Source organism: Lithobates pipiens, unplaced genomic scaffold (assembly GCF_037356315.1).
Source record: "Lithobates pipiens isolate NorthernLeopardFrog02 unplaced genomic scaffold, aLitPip1_a1.2 Scaffold_19, whole genome shotgun sequence".
NCBI lineage: Eukaryota > Metazoa > Chordata > Amphibia > Anura > Ranidae > Lithobates > Lithobates pipiens.
This window is the reverse complement of record NW_027507764.1, coordinates 240404645-240423639: the sequence shown is the minus strand read 5'-3', so window position 1 is coordinate 240423639 and position 18995 is coordinate 240404645. Positions and strand designations below refer to the sequence as shown.

The 18995-nt window shown below is 42.1% G+C and overlaps 1 protein-coding gene across 3 annotated transcripts in view; it reads left to right on the top strand.

The window, feature by feature from the left end:
* The window catches only part of TNS3 (tensin 3), a 457447-nt gene that overhangs the window by 231722 nt on the left and 206730 nt on the right, over window positions 1-18995 (top strand). For all 3 annotated transcript variants that reach the window (XM_077491841.1, XM_077491842.1, XM_077491843.1), the window contains one exon: window positions 17062-17127. In XM_077491841.1, the coding sequence (XP_077347967.1) occupies window positions 17062-17127 (66 nt within the window). The remainder of the gene's footprint in view (window positions 1-17061; window positions 17128-18995) is intronic.

Genomic DNA, 18995 nt, shown 5'->3' with positions numbered 1-18995 from the left:
AACTTATTTGAGATGCGCATACTAGGAGGAAGTTCCAACGCGTAAGCTACTGGGTTAATCCTGTGAAGGATACGGAAAGGCCCAATAAATCGAGGTGCAAACTTCAATGAGGAAACACAAAGCCGGAGGTTGCGGGATGACAGCCAGACCATTTCCCCAACCTGGTAGGAAGGCGCAGGCAGGCGTCTGCGGTCAGCATGGAGTCTGTACCTATCATTAGCATGACGCAAAGCCTCCTGGACTTGTACCCAAGTGAAACGAAGACCACGGAGATGCTCCTCTAACGCAGGAATACTCTGCGGAACAAACGAGTCAGACAACATGGAAGGTTGGAAACCATAATTCACCATAAATGGAGACAATCGGGAGGCAGAATTCAAGGCACTGTTGTGAGCAAACTCTGCCGAAGGTAATAGGTCAGACCAGTTGTTATGATGGTCAGAAATATAGCAACGTAGGAATTTCTCTAAGGTCTGATTGGCTCGTTCTGCGTCCCCATTAGACTGCGGGTGATACGCAGAAGAGAACGCAAGCTGGATTCCCAACTGTTCACAAAAGGCTCGCCAGAACCGGGAGACAAACTGACTGCCCCTGTCCGAGACAATCACCTTGGGTAGCCCATGTAAGCGAAAGATCTCTCGAGCAACTTCTTAAGTGGAATACAATGACACATCTTTGAGAACCGGTCAACCACCATGAGGATAGAAGGGAATGCCCATAGTATAATTCCATTTTAAAATACAAATTTTTATTGTAACAGATAATCTACTCACATTTCCATGTAAAATGTACAAGCGAAAGCAAGCATACACGCTGTGTCAGCAAAAACCGGAAGTGACGCAATGCAGATCTATGTGTTTCGTCATCAGACGTCGACTGGGACGTTCCAGGGGAAGCTATAAGGGAATTATACTATGGGCATTCCCTTCTCTTTTATCTGGTGAATATATGAGATCAATGCTTAATAGTGCCATTGCATCGAAGCCTGGGAGCCCTTGAATTGCTACACAGTGACACATACTGTGACTGCGCAATACCCCGAGAGGGGTTAGAGGTTCCGGTGAGTGTATTGACAATAGGAGCACGGATCATATCACCACGCACAATTTATATGTAAAGGAATCCTCCCTAAAGCCCCATACACGGTTTTTCTGCTGAGTTTTTCCTTTAGGTTTACCAAAACCATGTAGTGCAAGGGCCTGCCTGATTGCATACAAATTGAAACTCCTAAGGTTTGACCTCATTATATATGGTGTTGGTAAATCTGAAGGAAAAACTCAGCAGAAAAACTGATAGTGTGTATGGGGCTTAAGAAGCTGTTTTTGCTTATGGGACTATTCTTGGAGCACTAAGTCACTTTTTGCTTGTTTATTATATAGAACACCAGTCACTTTTTGTGAGCACTAGTCACTTTATGGTTTTGTATATGGTATATTTATGTAAGTGTTGAAATATCAGCTGCGTTTTTTCACGGAGGCACATAGTCACTTTGTTTATTATGCCGAAGCACTAGTCACGTCATATATCTATATAGATATATGAAGATAGAGTGGCAGAGGTGACATTAATTATTCACGGCTGTAATTATATACATATATATATATATATATATATATATATATATATATATATTTATAATTTTTTTTCACCATGTCTGTTAATTTCATCAATTAGATTTTTTAGGTTTTAGGATCACTTGCTTTATTTGGAGACATTTAGCAGTACAAATCACTTAACCAATATAAAGGGCACATTTAAATAGAAAAAAGTTTTTTGGGTTTCACATAAACTTCAGAGGTTCTAATACAGATTAATCTCAAAAAAATGTTTTCCTTTAAAACAAAGGAGTATTTGGTGTCATTATTAGGCCTAAATAAGGGAAAGGTTTTAGAAGATCATTTGGGTAACAGTTAAGTCTACGCCGAGTCTCTAACACACAAAAATAAAAACAAGAATACCTTCACTTTAGAGTATATATTTTTTTTATTCTTATAGGAGTAAGATAAGGATATATATATAGTCCCAGAGTCAGTCGTTTTTGTCCAAGGGATTTTACCTAATTGAATTTAGGCGCTTTTTCCCCCTCATATAAGATTATTATTTACAGGGAATATAACATATTTTTACCAGCCTAAGGAGCAGCGGCAAGACCTACTATATCACACTTTTTTTCATCTAGTACGCCTGGTGGCGGACGCTCCTTGACGGTTAATGAAGCGAGAAGACCTTCTGTCACAAGGCCCGATTCTCCATCCTGCTTTACCGTCGCTGGTTTTAACAGCATGGCTGTTGAAAGCCAGGTGCTAAGGAACCGAGGTCTGTCTTACTCTGTGATTTTCACTATGTTAAGGGCACGGAAATCTTCTCGGTAGATATACCATCGTACGTGGAAGGTTTATATCTACATGTGTGAGGAGATGGGGTGGCGTCCACGCACCTATTCCAGTTCCAGCATCTTGCTGTTCCTACAGCGAGGCGTGGACCAGAAACTGGCCTTAAAAACCATCAAGGGCAGATATCAGCCTTGGCTGTCTTTTTCCAACGACCTCTGGCATCTCACTCTGAGCACCTTTGTACAAGGGGTCCGACATGTAGTCCCCCACGGTGCGTCCACCCTTACCCCTGTGAGATCTGAACCGAGTGTTGTCGGCGCTTCAGAAACCGCCGTATGAAAACATCAGGGAAAACACTTTAACACTCTCTCAGAAAGTAGTCTTCCTAGTGGCCATTACATCGGCCAGGAGGGTTTCGGAACTGGCGGCCTTGTCTTGCAAGTCGCCCTGTCTCGTTATACATAAGGTGGTGTTGCGCCAGCAAACTTCCTTTCTACTGAATGTAGTTTCGGCTTTTCACCTCAATGAAGACATTGTGTTACCATCCCTGTGTCCTAAACCAACACATCCTAATGTGGTGGCCCTCCTTTCCCTAGACATGGTTCGGGCTCTAAGGGTATATCTGTCTGCCACAGCTCCCTTCCGTAAGTCAGACTCTGTACGTTTTTCGGTAGCTGGTCCGAAAAAAGGAATGGCGGTCTCGTCGTCCACCATTTCCAGGTGGATCAGACAGATCATGGTCCAGGCTTATGCCTTGAAGGGACAGGTGCCCCCCTTTCCTGTCACGGCCCACTCTACCAGGGCAGTTGGGACCTCTTAGGCCTTCCGACATCATGCGTCAGTCACTCAAGTGTGTAAGGCGGCGACTTGGTCATCTGTTCACACTTTTACAAAATTCTACAAAGTGGATGTAAGCGCATCTTCTGATGCCTGCTTTGGCCGCAGAGTTTTGCAGGCGACCGTGTAATGTTGCAATATTACACTCTTGTTTCTGTTAAGAGACAGTTGCCTTTTTTGAATGTTAATGCACTTTGATGCATATGTTGGCCGCAAGGTCTGATGCTGTTGGTTCAGATGGTGACACCCCGTTAGGGAGCACCTCTGGTTGTGGGTAAAGTAATGTAGCTGTTCCCACCCCCCATTATCACACTGCTTGGCGGCGTCCCTACGGTCAAGATTACTGGAGCTGTGTCCGTCAATGAACGAAAGAGAAAATAGGATTTTTGTACTCCCTGTAAAATCTTTTTCTCTGAAGTTCGTTGACAAACACAGCACTCTCCCCTCCTACTGGTTTTAGTTATACTGCTTGTTGATGTACTGAGCTGCAGGAAGCAGGCTGAGGGGTTATTACCAGAGGGACCGCCCCCTGGGCGGAACTGTAAAGTTCTGTTTTTCACATGTATTACATTTTCTGCCTAGTCCTCTCCCTAACATCAGGGGCGATCAAAGTGTTAACTTTGTTCCCTCAGTGTGTTTCTAACTGTTTGGGGGGTGGGCTGCTTGGGACAACACACGGATCCATCTTTCTGCATAGCAGAAAGACAGGATCTCTGTGTGATCCCCTGTCAGAACGGAGAACTGCCTTGTTTACACATGCAGATCCCTGTTCTGTCTCTCTGGGGAACGTTTGCGGGCGGCCGACGGCCATAGAGTCCAGCAGACCCACTGATTGGCTCCCCCGCTGGCCAATAGGCACACATGGGCACCCAGAGAACACCATGTATGAGCCCGATGTACAGCTACAGCAATTCGCACAGCCAAAACAACCTACCGCAGTATAACTGCGGCGGCTGGTCAGCAAGCCGTTAATGGGCTGAAGCAGGACCAAAGTCTGACCGACTTCTGTCAGACCAGTTAAGATGGCTCTCATAGGGAACCATTGATTTATACATCATGCGACATGTGCTCCCAAAGTTGGAGCATATGTTGTACCAGTGTGAACCCAGCCTTATCCTACTTTGCCCTGCGACATCGGTCCTACTTCCATCTGACTTGAATGAACAGGATACGATTTTGCTCTGACTTTGAGATAGTCTGCCTTGTCCTTTGACCAATAAAAACAATTCCAGTGTGACTGTAATTCCTTTTTCTGCTGCTGTAATCACCATGTCGGATGTTACAAGTCAAATGGTTAGGACAAGGATCTGACTGTGATCTGACGTCAGTGATCTTGAATGGGCAGAAAATGGACCAAAGTAGTGTGCAGGAACCTTGTCTAAATGACTTGTGTCGGACCAGTTCTCACAGGGAACCCTTGATTTGTACACATCATGCGAGATGTGCTCCCAAAGTTGGAGTGCATGCCGCACCAGTGTGAATCGGGCCTTAGTTCTCTCCTGGCTACCTCTGATCATCAGCAACACTAATCAAATATTGTGGACAGTGTCACCTGCTCACCCCGCTGGAAGAAATCAAGAAATTCATTCTCTGCTGTCATACTGATGTCAGGGTGGAGCCAGCAGCTCTACACAGATATTTCAAGACTCTGGATCCTCCCAACTTGGTCATCAGTCCGGGCACAAATCAGGCAGTTGTCTGCTTTTGATGCGATGCATGCTGGTTTACCTTATAGAGATTTTGTCCCACCGACACCAGTGATTGAAATTAAATTTTTTCCCCACTGGCACTGATAAAGGAACTTGCACTCTCCTCACTGTATCCTAGGTCCTTTTTGTCTAAAACAGTGTCAGCCTCACAGCAGCAGCATCCTGTGCAATAATAGAGCACTAATTCTGAGCACTGAGCAGGAGACTGAAGATTAAATTCAGAGCTCTCTGTCTACCTGTTGAAAATGTGACTTTGTATGGTGATTTTGGTAGAGGTTGGAGTGGTTATCCAGTGAAGAGGATTTGATGAGCCCTGTGGGCTATTGGAAGTATTTTCTGCATGAAAATGATGAAATGTTTGTATGGGAATTGGTGCATTTATGTGGATAATTGATTTTATTGGGAAAACACACCTGTTATTTAAATTGGCCATGCCTACTTTTTGCTGCGGTTACTTGATCACCCTGGTAAACTCTCTTGGGTTTACACATCTTGGAATGCATTGGCAGTGGCTTACACATTTTAGACATGTTTTACAATAATTGTTACTAATCATTCCTATGTTTAGTGCTTTTCCCTGGAAACTATATCAAACAATCAGAAAGCTGGACACCTGCAATACACCAAAAGTGCAGGTGTAACTAGAGTCTTATAGTAAATTCCATTTTAATATAGATGTAAAGTGCTAAGGTTAATGCCAGATGTCACCATAACAAGGTGTGTGTGTGCTCCGTTTTGATATATTTAGCATTTGTTGATTAAGGATTTGGTCGGAGTTAGATGTTGATTGCAGTTGTGATGCTGAAAGCCTGTCTCCTGACTTCCCTAGATGCCCAGCTTTAGAATTCACATAAACTTTGATAGGCAGTACTTTTTCAAACAACATAAAAACCTCAAAATTGGTGAAAACCTCAATAATAAATTGGCAATATAATCTCACCACTATTAAAATGCGTTAACATAAAAGTCCATCAGTGTCCAAAATGTGTGTACTTGAATGTTCTGTGTAATGTGCTCCACACACTTCATGCAATTATAAAGTGCTGCATAAAACCAGTGCTCCTCCATGTGTCCTGTTCTATTAGGTTTGAGGGAACTGACGTCATTTCAGTTTTACTGTCCAGGGAGCCTCAAAGGACCTACTTTGATCTCACACAAGATTCGTCGGGGGATATTTATCATATCTGGAGCATTTTTGTATAGTAACCAATCGGCTTCTATCTTCAGCTTCTTCAGTCATGCTTTCAAAATGAAAAATAGACAGTTGATTGCCATGCACAACTGCTCCAGGTTCTGGCTGCTCGAATTTTGACAAATGCCCCTGTATGAAATATAACCAGCTGAAAGGAGAAATGCAGGCCTGCTTAAGAGTGGCTACTGTGGCTACAGTGACTTCCATTCGGGAATTTCTCCGCCCTCCTAGATGCATGACCTGATTCAGCTAAGTAATGATCAACTAAAGGCAAAACTTTTTTTTAGTTTTAGATAGAGTGGAGAGGGATTGGAACATTTGTCAGGTTTTTATTGCTAGTGAACGTGAAAGAAAATCTCAAATATTGGGTTGTAACCAGAATAGGAATAGAAGGAAAATCTTCCCTCGCTTTAGAGGGATTTCATCTCACTTCCTGTTGTGACTGTTGGGCTACAAGTGAAGGTAACCCCAGTTATCACAAATACTAATTTGCCTTCTATTTGTCATGCAAAGTACATGGGTTGTGGATGATCTATTAGTTCACGACAGTAAGTAAGGTTTTGTTTTATTGTAGTCTCTTGAAGAAATAGAAGCGTATTGATGAATGCAGGTTACTGCAGCCTTCAGCCTTCATAAGGACCTGTGTTGATGGGTTTTTATACACGTCATACAGGTTTTGTACTCCCATACAGTTCTATGGAAGCCCAAATCTGCTTGAATTATGTCAAAAGCATGTCAAAGGTCAACTGAAGGTCAAATGCATCTGCAAATTAATTCTGGATGATGCCAGAATTACCTCAAATGGCAAACTGATGTCATGAACACAAGCTCAAATCCCATGAAGGCCGGACTCAAACCTATGCAGTTTTAGTGCTTTTTGCATTTTTCAGATTTGCACTATAGTCCCTTTAACGTGGTTTCCTATGGAACATGTTCTGTATAGCAAATCAAATCTGCAAAATGCAAAAAGCACTAAAAATGCATAGGTGTGAATCCAGCCTAATACAGTATTAACAGATATAATGACTTATGACAAGAGGAGCAAAGCTCATTACTGTATAAATATGTATACATACAAAACGTATATTGATTATAAACAGGAATGTAAGATGGAGAATGCCATAAGAGAATAATGTAAACGATGTAATCTTACTATAACAACTGAAGTCATTATAATTAACATGGGAAAGAGAGTTCTAATCTGTAAGATTAAGAGCTTCAAAATCATAAAGAAGGGAAAAGGGGATACGAAAAAGGACAAGAGTGAAGAGAGGAGAAAGGAGTCAATCTGATCGGTCTAAGAGTCGCCACGAGACGTAATGTGATTATCTGTAGAACAGCTACCATGGCAAAAGAACATTTTCATCAAAAGTTGATGGCAGGTGGTGATTTATTCAAGGGTGCCATAATTTCCCAAATATAGGTAATTGATTTCGTTCTATGGCAACCATTTTAGCGTAGACCATAGAATTGTGCATCCTGTGTTTTTGTCTTTGCTACCGTAAGTAAAGGGGATTTCCATTCCTTCACTACTGTTTGTTTTGCAGTTGTAAGGTGTCTGACAAAAAGTTTGAATTGAGTGTGTGTTGAGCATTGAGGCTTCAAATTAAATGGTGAAATGGTTAGGTCAGGTAATAACTTCAAATTAAACATTACGGAGGCCATTACAGAGAGATCCCTCCAAAAATTCTGAGCTGTTGGGCAGGACCACAAAGTATGAAGGTGTGTGCCCAGGTCCGGACAACCGCGAAAACAAAGAGCAGAGTAAAAAGGTATATATTTGGCCACTCTGAAAGGGACGAGATACCGAGTTGACACTTTGTAATTAGTTTCCATTTCTAGAATATTAGGGGAGGATGATTTAGTTACCATCCAGATCTAAGAGCATGGCCAAGGTCTGCTTCCCATTTTTGTTTGTAAGAAGGTTTCTCTGTGTTGGAGTTAACTAAAAGTTGTGAATATAAGAGGAGATGATCAGCTCTCTAATATGAGGATTACCATTACAAATTGATTCAAGTTTGAGAATTGGGTCAGGAGAGTGTCAGAGTTAGTGTTTGGTGTAAAGAAGTTTTTAATTTGAAGATATCTGAACAGTTTTGATTGTGGCAGGCCATAGGTTTCGCATAGAGTTGGAAATGGGATAAAGGATGAAGAAGTGACAAACTTGTGTAACCTAATGACTTTCCGGAAGGGGGGGTTTTCCCTGACAGGTGCCATTTTCTATATAAAATATTAAAAGAATCTGATTTATAACCTTCGTAAATTACATATTCCCAGGGTTTATCATATAGTGCAGCAATCCATCGCATGAAGTGAGGTCCAAAGCCTCATTTCTGTAAAGAATAGTGTAAGTAAGGCTGGGAAACAGAATCAAAGGCTATTTTAATATCAAGGGAAAGAAAACAAGAGGGGATGCGTCGTGTTTTGGCAATATGTGCTAAAAGGGCTGCCTGTCGTATATTGTCATTTGCTTGGCGTGTAGGCATCAAACCTACTTGGTCGCTATGAACCCAATTGCCAATGATTCTCTTAAGGCGAGTTGCTAAAATTTATGCTAAGATTTTTCCGTCAAGGTTTAGAAGGGAAATAGGGTGATAATTTATGTGAGAGATGTCGTCAGAGTGAGGTTTAGGGATCATGCAGATGGTTGCTGTTAAAGTTTCTTGTCTGAGTGATCTTTTGATAGAATATTAAAGGTTTCAGCCAAGATCGGGGATAATATTTCTATAAATGTTTGATAATATATGGCGGAGTAACCATCGGGACTTGGTTTCTTGTTTGTCTTTAGCTCTTTAAGGATTTTAGTCACATCTTCTACTAGTATGGGTTTGTCAAGTTGATTTTTTTTTTGGTCTGTGTTAACCCAAGTAATTTAATATTGGAGAAGAAGGTGTCAGCTTTAGTGGGATTAAAATAGTGTGCTGCCTTTATATAAAGAAACTAGATGGGATTGAAATTTGTGAACTATTTTAACAGGATTACTAGTGTGGATATCCTTTGACAATTTGAGTCTGATTGATTTGTGAGTGATTGGTAGATTTAAGCGCTCTGGAGAGGCGAAAAAGTAAAAAAATAAATAAAAATAAAAACAAATGAGGTAAGATACTGTTCTAATAAAATAAGCTTGTAATAAGGTTCAAGAATTGCCTGTGATAAGGAAGAAAGCTTCCAAAAATGGCCAAAAAAATAAAAAAATCACAGTGTTGCCTGTAAAATTTCAAGTATATAGCATAGTTAATATTACAAAAATATGCTGTATTAAGCCAGTTAATAGCCTTTCAGATGTTTCTCACAAAGTATGAGAATGGTATAGAGTTCAGGGGAGTTTTACGTAATCAGTCCATTGAGTCTTCTTGATCCAGTAGAGGGTATCCAAATCCCCCGGATCGGGATGGGTTGTGTGGAGGACGAGAAGTGGCTGATCTCCTGCGTTGAAGTATGTGTGGTGGATGACGCATCAGTCAGGTGAAGCTCATGTAGAGTCTGTTGTAATTCTTCAGAGGATCTGCATACGTATTTTGAGCCTTGATAAGCAAAACGAATGGAGAATGGGAAACCCCATTGGTAGGTGATGCTGTTACGTTGCAATTCTAATAACTGGGGTTTCATTGCATGCCTTTTGGATATGGTTAATTGAGGCAAGTCAGCAAAAAGTTGGTAGTTGTAACCCTGAAAGGACAGAGTGTTTTTGTCACGGGCTGCAGCCAGAAGTTGTTCTTTCGTTCGATAATAATGTAACTTTGCGATTATATCGCGTGGTGGACCATCCATTTTTATTATTATTATTTTTTTTTTTTTAGGAGGGCACAGTGAACTCTGTCCTTTTCAAGACATTCAATTGGTATAGCCAGTTGGAGTTCTTGAAATCAAGCGTTTACAGTAGATTGAATGTCGGTAATTCTTTCTGGAATACCTCTGATGCGCAAATTTGGGCCTGTTCTCAGTCTTCTAATCTAGTTTGTAGTATTAGATTCTCTTCCTTTATATTTTCAAGTTCAGTTATATAATCTTGAGCAGTATTTTCTATTTCTTCTACATTGAGCTCTAATGCTGCTGTACGATTGCCCAGCTCTCTTATTTCTTTAGTCAGACTGCTATTAATGTGTTCAGATGTCTGTTTTAATGCTTTATGGAGCAGTCTTTCAAATTGTTTTTAGAGAGCTTGGGGAGCAGAGGAGTCTTGAGAAGTAACTTGTGAGGGGATTATTTCTGTTTCTGACTCGCCTTGAGAGTCTGGTGATATTTGTTTGAGTGCCCTGAGGTGTTTGAGGTAGAGGGGACCGGCGCCATTTTAGCTACAGTACGCGCCTGTGCCTAGTGGATTTCTTAGCCTGCATACGGCTACCTCCTAGCACCATTTTCGTCTCCCACAATGCCCTGTATCCTGAGGGTTAATAGAAGAAAGTTTATGAAGGAATTACCGCAGGTTATTCAATTTCAGAAGCTTTTCTTCTCCATGGAGCAGAGCTCTAACAGTGCACGAACGCTCTGCTAAACTCGGCTCATGCTCTTGATCAATACAGGTTTTATCAATACTGGACTTTTGTGGCATCTTAAAGTAGGCATACTGGGGTTTACTTACTAAAGCTGGAGAGTGCAAAATCAGGCTCACTTTTGTATAGAAACCAATCAGCTTCCAGGTTTCATTGCCAAAGCTTAAAGCGGAGGTCCACCCTAAAGTGGACCTTCCGCTCATCGGAACCCTCCCCCCCTCCGGTGCCACAATCGGCACCTTTCAGGGGGGAGGGGGGTGCAGTTACCTGGATAATCCAGGTAACTGCACCCACTTCCGGGACAGCTCTCTGCGGAAAGGGGCGTAACTTACGCCCCTTCCCGCAAGTGCCCGCCCCTTCCCGCAAGTGCCCCGCTGCCTGCTGGGAAACACACAGCTCCCAGAGGCAGCGGGGAGCGTCCTTATTGCGCAGCGCAATTCGCGCATGCGCAGTAGGGAACCGGGAAATGAAGCCGAAAGGCTCCATTTCCTGATTCCCATACCCAAGATGGCGGCGGCAGGACCCGACAGACGACCTAGCGATCGGCTTCGGGTGCCGACATCGCGGGCGCGCTGGACAGGTAAGTGTCACTATTTTAAAAGTCAGCAGCTGCAGTATTTGTAGCTGCTGGCTTTTAAAAAAAAAAAAAAACGCGGAGTCCCGGTGGACTCCCGCTTTAATTCAACAATCTGAGGTTGGAAGCTGATTGGCTACCATGCACAGCTGCACCAGATTCTAAATGCACCAGTTTTAGTAAATCGTCAATGCATACATAAAAGCTTTGTTTGTCTAATGGGGATTCTTTAGGACAGGAAAACATGAAAAAAGCCAATAAAGTGTAGCACCCTTGTCCTAAACAGGGCTGCTAGTAAATTTAGTTATGCTAGGTGATAACTAGCCTGGCTAATTTGTAACCTTGATCAGCTGGGTTTTCTCCTAAGCTTGAGTTTAATTGTAGTCTCTCTCTTCTGTCAAAAGGTGGCACTGTTGCCTTTGGCATTACGATGATTGGTGTGAATTCAGGCTATGAGTGAATATATTGCCAACCAGCAGACGTGTTCTTTGGCCAGAGAATGCTGGGATAGTCTATTTATTTGGAAGGAGTCAAGTGATTGGGGTCCTTTCCACCCAGACTGGGGCCTGGGGGTGTGTGTGTGGAGCAGCAGCAGAGGTGTAGGCCTGAAGCTTGAGGCCTAGCCACGTGTAAAAGGGGCTCAGCCCGAGGGAATCCGTTGCCATGAGGCATAGAAGAAGTTTCCAGAGGTTCAACCACTCTTGTTGCCAGAGGCAGGTGTCAAAGGGATGGAGTTCTGAAGGAGTACTAGTGCAGAAGCTTCACTAGCCATGGATGCGGAATGAAGTAAGTGGGAATGTAGAGACTCTAGCGGGTAGCTGAGAGTCCGAGGAACCCAGCAGGTAGCGTGGGTGAAGCTTGAAGAGTACAGCGGGTAGCTGTGAGTGAAGCTTGAGAAGTCCAGCAGGTAGCTGGGAGCTAAGATTGAGGATCTACAGTGGGATACTGGGAGTGAAGTTGCCATAGGTGACAGCAGTTGCTACAAGATACAGATCGCTGCATTCAGTTTAAAGGACCTTTTTCTGTATTGCTGTCTGCCCAGTTCTATTTTTGTCTGCAGAATCTGCCAAGTTGCTATTGCCTTTGCCTAAGGGTGTCCTGTGCCCCAACCCTCTCTCCCCTGTTAAGAGAAAAACTTTTTTTTTTTTTGTGTCTGACTGGCGCCCATTTTTCCATCTTGTACTACACCCACCATGCCTAGTAACCTGCACCCTAAGGAGGAATGTCAGCTCTCCCTGACTCAGGGGGGTAACCATCAGGCCTTTAGAGGTCTGGGGGGCCGCTACTAAAGAATGTCCGTTTAGCCTATAATTGTGATTAGAAGCAGTAGAGCAGTTCAAATGTGACAGAGCTTAGGTACTCTCTGTTCTTCCAACTTCACATAAGCCTATAAGAGGCATGCTGTGTCCACTCCTGGTTCTGAATACTGGATTTCACTGATGTCATTAGGAGGCTAAGTGATCACTTGTGCCTTAACGGTATGGCGACTACAGTTGTATATCTTTTACAACTAACTTGTCTCAGTGTTTAAACATGCCTAAGTCTAAGTCCCTTTTTAACAAAAAAAAAACATTTTTTTTACATATATATGGCCTATTCAGTAGCTTCATTCTTATATCCTAAACATACTGTACAAAACAAAGGCAAAGTATTCATAAATCTTGTGTTATAGGCTTATACCTTTAGGTGATTGGACACTGGCAAAGCTTTTGAGGGCACTCCCCCTGGGCACCTCCCCTATAACCCTACTTTGTAAATCCTTTGTTTTTGTGTTAGGCCCCTTTCACACTGAGGCACTTCTAAACTGCCAGTAAAACATTTGAGCGCTTTTGAAGAGCTTTTCAGGTGCTTTTGAAGAGCTTTGAAAGCGCCTGAAAAGAACCTCAGTGTGAAAGGGGTCTTGGTGTCTTAAAGCAGAACTAAACTCTCACATTCCACATTAACTATTTTTAAACCTTAAGCTGCTAGTATTAGTAAATAGATTATTTTCTTTTTTTATTTTTGGTTTCTGGCCTAGGTCAAAATTTGGTACAATTTGGGTACAGTTGTTCTTGCTGTCTCAGTCTTTGTACCTAAAAAGATGTTCCTTCTTTCAAAGAGTCTGCAGATAGAAAGTATGAGATGCATCTGTCTAAAAGCTCTCCTGCAACCATCTCCTTCTGCAATTTGGGTATGTCAAACTGCATCTAACTAGACTAGGACAATGATTAGCCATGACTTTCTTTTCTTTTTCAGGATTTTACCTTAGAGTATTTTCACCCTAGAAAGAAAAAAATAAAAGTCTGGAGCTAAAAGTACTGTAGCTGCTGACATTAAAATAAAAAAAAAGACACTTGCCTTGTCCAAGGATCCAGTGCTGTCCTCACCCTGGTCTTTGGGTTCCCTGTGCCAGCATGTTCAGTGTGGGAAGACGGCTGTGACTCCTTGTGGCTTCACAGCCAGCATCCCACTGCACATGCGTGAGCTATGCTGCACTTTGTGATTGTTACGGCAGCCTACTGGGACCTGTGTCGTGCCTCAGAGGTCTGCGGGCAAAGAGGTGCCAAATTTCTGCTTGTTTCGTTAGTTGGTGCCAGGCAGGCTATTTAAGCTGCGCCATTGCCCAGGTTTAGTGCTGTCTTGTTTACAGAATTCCTACGAGACCTGTGACCTTTTATCTGCATCTGTTTACCAGTTACTAATATGAATTGCCTTGAACTGTGCCTGAATTGACCCCAGCTTGTTCTCGACCTCCACTTCTGCCTGTTTCTGATTCCATTGTTCCACTCATCTGTTCCCGACCTCGGCTTATACCCTGACCACAGTCCTGTCCTTGTGTCTGTACCTGATCTGATTATCTGCTACTGACCCAGTATACCTAACTCCTCTGCTCCTCCATCTGCTGCCCAGCAGTTTGCCTTGACTACCTTCTTGCTACCAACCTGTTCTTGTCTACATCAGTTTGCTAACCAGCTGGTGCCAGCCCTTTACCTGTCTGCTGTCCATCTGGTTCCTGCTCATACCTTTCTGCTGACTAGTCGATACCCGCACATTCCTGCCTACTGTTTAGGCAATCATCTGCTGTTGCTCAGTCAGCCTACCTTGTTGTGGTCTGCTGTCGGTCTACTTATGTTGCTACTTTTTAAAGCCCTAATCATCACTACTGGCGAAGACCATCCGGCACTTGTGCCATTGTACGCTCTTGTGCTGCTTGTTCACTCTACCAGGGGCCCCTGAGCTGGAGGTGTGAGAGGCCTCCTTCATCACGTCGGACAAACCAGGTACAGGATACTGACTGTGTAACTATAACGACCTCTCCTACAAAGTAAACTTTTTGATTGCTGTCAGGTCAGTCAGACAATGGTGGCCCACTTCTGTAAGGAGTTGTTCATCATACTTCATACAGACATGACCATCTTATTTCACAGACCATCCTTTTTTTTCCAAAGGTGGTATCCACCAGCCACCTTAATGAGGACATAGACCTATCATCATTATGCCCTGTTCCAAACCATCATAAGTCAATTTCTTTTCATTGCCTGGACATGGTCAGTGCCATCAGAGTCTAACTGAAAGGTACAGCTTTTGTCAGAGAAACAGATTCACCGTTTGTCCTGTTTTCAGGACCTTACACAGTACGCTCTGCTTCCAAGTCCATAATCACGAGATGTGTAAGAAATTTGATCACTAGAGTTTACTCCGTCAAGGGAAAATCTTTTCCTGCGCTTTTATGCTCCTTTTCCACCATATTGGTGGGTTTTCTGGGCATTTTGATATCATGCGTCTGTAGCCCAGCTGTGTAATTCCGCCACCTGGTTCTCTGTTTTTTACTTAGTTCCACCAGGTAGATGTCCTATCTTCTGTGGTTGCATCATTCAGCTGCAAGTTCTAGCAGCGGCACTCTGAAGTTTGATATGTTGACCCTTGTTGGGCCTGATGGCACAGTTCTATTTGCCTCAATGTTAACTACCCTTCTCATTCTTTGTTTGGAGGTGTTCCAAGATCTATAAATACTTTTTCTGTGTCCTGTACTGTACAATTAAAATAAGGAGTTTTGACTTGCCTGTAAATTCCATGTCTTTGCGCTCAGGACAATCTCCCGTCTGTTCCTTTGTTAATATGCATTGCTTGCTACAAAACATTTTCAGAGTGGAGTAGGGTTTTAGGGAAGGTGCCCAGGGGGCATTTCCGCAGAAGCTTTCCAGTATCCAATCACCCGAAGATACAAACCTGTAACCCAGGATCTATGAATAATTTGCCCATGTCCTGTACTTTACGCCAATATTTGGAATTTGAGGGGCAAGTCAAAATTCTTGAGCAGTCAAATTCACTTGAGCAGTTCTTGGACTATCTGGTAGATGTCTGTTTATATCACATATTAGTCATTCGAACTAATTCTCACTATCATTGCTTATTAAGCCCTCTAGAATGTATAAGCTTCACTTCTGTTTGCCTTTGACTAAACTTGTGATTGTACACTATAGTGCATTGGTCTCCAAACTGCAGACCTGGGGCTGGATGCAGCCCTTTGCTTGCCTTCATCCGGTCCTTGAGGCATAATTCCTGATACTGACACCAACAATGGGGAGCTTTTTCCTTCCAATGACACCAACGTTGGGGCATAATTCTTTCCACTGACAACAAAAATGGGGCACTATTCCTCTCAATGACACCAACTATTTCTCCCACTAATACCAAAGACTGGGCATTGTTTACTCCCACTGGGCACAGTCCAGCCCCCCTAGTCTGAAGGACAGTAAACTGGCCCTTTCTGTAGAGAGTTTGGTGACCCTTGCTAACGTTTCAAATGTGATATGTAGTAATCTATGTCAAGTTATGGTTATATTCCTGGTGCCTTGTTATGTTGTGATATGTACTTATCTTATTACTTGTGAGTTCCAAGGCTTTACATTTGTAATCATTTGCAATTTACCCTAATGGCCGCCAATACAGGGCTGCAGGAAGCTCTTTTATCTCTGTGTTGAAGCCCCTTTTGTAGGAACCGTACAGCCAGAGACCCACCTCCATCACTCATCTACTGAAATTAGCAGATCACATACATTTAAAGATATTGTAGATACCTCAGTGAACCTCACATTATCACTAGCCAGAAGATTGTGGTATTTATAGTTATTTAATACCATTCATACGATCCTTGCATATCAACTCCATAGTCTGTTTTTCATTCGCTGTTCTTTAGGCCTCATGCACACTGGATATTTTTACAGCTGCTGTTTTTGGCTTCAGATGTTTTTTTTTTTCTACAGTCAATAAACTCTCCAGCATGTTATTCTATTTTTCAGCTGTAAAATGCTCCAAACACAAAAAAACGCAGATAATCGCTCAAAAACACGGCTCACCAGCATTCTTTAATGTTTTTGATCCCATTAAAAAAAAAAGAAATAAAAACCGAATAACGCCCAAAAACTTTATTGCAAAAATGTTGAAAAACTCACTGCAAAGCTACTGCAGTTTTTATAGAGTTTTTATAACATTATTATAACATCCAGTATGCGCAAGGCCTTAATCCCACATCTCTGGCCAAGGTTTTCTCTTGCATCTAGCAACCAGCATGGGACAGTAAAGATATATAGTCTGCAAAGTCTATGTCCTCAAGTGCTTCAGAGCATTCTTCCAACATCAGTGTTTTGGTTTTGCAAATTTAATTATGGTTTACATATGATTTGAGTGTGCACAGTCCATGTCACACTTTATCAACTAGTGAGTGTTTTCAGGTACCATTGTCCAGTGGAAAACTGCTCTGATCCTGAAGACAAAACTCTGAAGACATGAACTGTGGATTTCATCATGGTTCCTTTGCAAAATTCCACGTAATTGTTGCATAATATATTACCTAGGACTTTTTTTTTTTTCGTCATAGACACATAATATTTAGACTATATAGAATATAATAGAAATGTAACAGATTTTTTTCTTTATATAGATAATAGATTTCCGAACTATGGAAAAATCGAACTGGTATTTTCAAGAAGTCTGGAAAAACTCTCTGGTAGGTGTTTCCCATTTTTTATATATATTTTTTCTTACATGTATCTAGAGCCAACTTTTTTTTACATTTTGGCTAGAGTAGGGAAAAGCTAGTCAGTTTTTTTTTTTTTTTTTTTTTTTTGCTTTCTCCCTGCTGGAGAGTTTCACCCTCTTTATCTGTCCTGGTGACAATTTTTACTAAGATTAAAAGTGAAAAAATTTCAAATTTGTAAGCTGCCACCAGAACAGGAATAGCGGTAAATTTCTTCAGCGAAGACGCTTCTTGCAATGACAAGTGTGAATTTCCTCACATTGGAGAGCTTCTTTCTCACATACTGTGGTGTATTCAGGACAGGATATTAAGGGTGATCCAGACCCTTGTAGGCATTAGCATGCCATACATTACAGGGTTCATGTTGACAGGCATTGTAATCAAACTCTGTTTTTCTATGAAATGCATGAAGCTGTATTTCAAATGTCAAAACAGCGTTTGACAAAAAAAAAAAGATTGCCTTTGACCTGCTTTACCTGCAGTTCAAATGCACCTTAATAGGACATGCTGCATCCAAAGAAATGTGGCACAGCACAAAGCAGGTCAAACACAGCCTCTGAACTGCCATGTGTACTGTTTAAATGTGTAAATTAAAGTAAATGGGATTTTGCTAACCTACGCTTGACGTGCTCCAAATGCATGTCAAATGAAGTAAAACACCCATTGAAATTAGCCCATATTATTTTTGAGCTAGACTGGATTGATCCAAGTTTTATTTTTTTAGACCTTCCTCAACATTACTATATACTTGCCATACTATTGCTAAGCATACATTATCTAGAATAGACTATATATTTATATCCAAAACCATACTTCCTTATTTGAGATCAACATCGTCCAAGCATCATCTGTAATTAGTCAACTTATTCTTTACTGGAGATGACTGTCTCTATAGAAAAAGCTAGAAGTTGAATACCTTCTGGCACTCATTACTTAAAGCCCAGTTAAACCCCTTAGCCTTTCATTGATTTACACAGGCTTGCTGACTGTGGCAGATTGCATCCACCTGCGCTACCCATGGAACAAATACACTGCTCCATAGCAGTGTATAGCTCTAAAGCAGGCACAACCAGAGTAGAAAAGGCTGACCCTTGCCAGCAGCTGCAGAGTAGGACCCATGCTCTTTGTAGGGAAGAAGTGAATTTTTTTGCTCCTGCTGCATCAGAGCTCTCCAATCAATGGGAAGCATGCGCTTTCCTGACTGCACAGCTAAAGGTCTGACTCAATAGGAAAGCCTATTGGACATTTACAGGTGAGATCACTGCTTCTACACAGAAATGAAGGGTCCCAATCTGCAGCTGCTGGCAGGGAATGGTCTGTAGATGCTATAGGAAAAAAAAACTGACTTTGCACACCTTTTCTTTATCGTACATCATAAGACACGGAGCCTTAAGTATTTACTTATTGGGTTATAGGCCACCTTCACTGGTAAACCCTGATTAAGGAAGTTGACTCCCTATATAACCCTTCCTCCTTCCAAGAGCACATCAGTTTTTTCACCAGTGTCTTAGGTGTTGGCCACGAGTGAAGATGTGCTGTGCTGAGCTCCGCTGAAATATTCCTTACTGGGGCAAGCCATGCAACCAGATCCATTCAAAGTGCTTTTTCTAGGCCAAATTTTTTTTCAGCCATATCCCTGGCAGGATGCTCTACGGACCCAGAGCTTTGATCCCCTTTTTCAAAGGAGGCCCTAGTCCCTGAAGGTTTCTCAAACGGAGTCCACCTTGAGAGGTGAAGATTGGGTCTGTTACCACAGAACCCTGCAGCTGGATAAGGTAAGGGAGATTCCTAAGGAATTTTTCTAATTCCTTATGTTTTTTTTCTGTTGTTGCTATGTC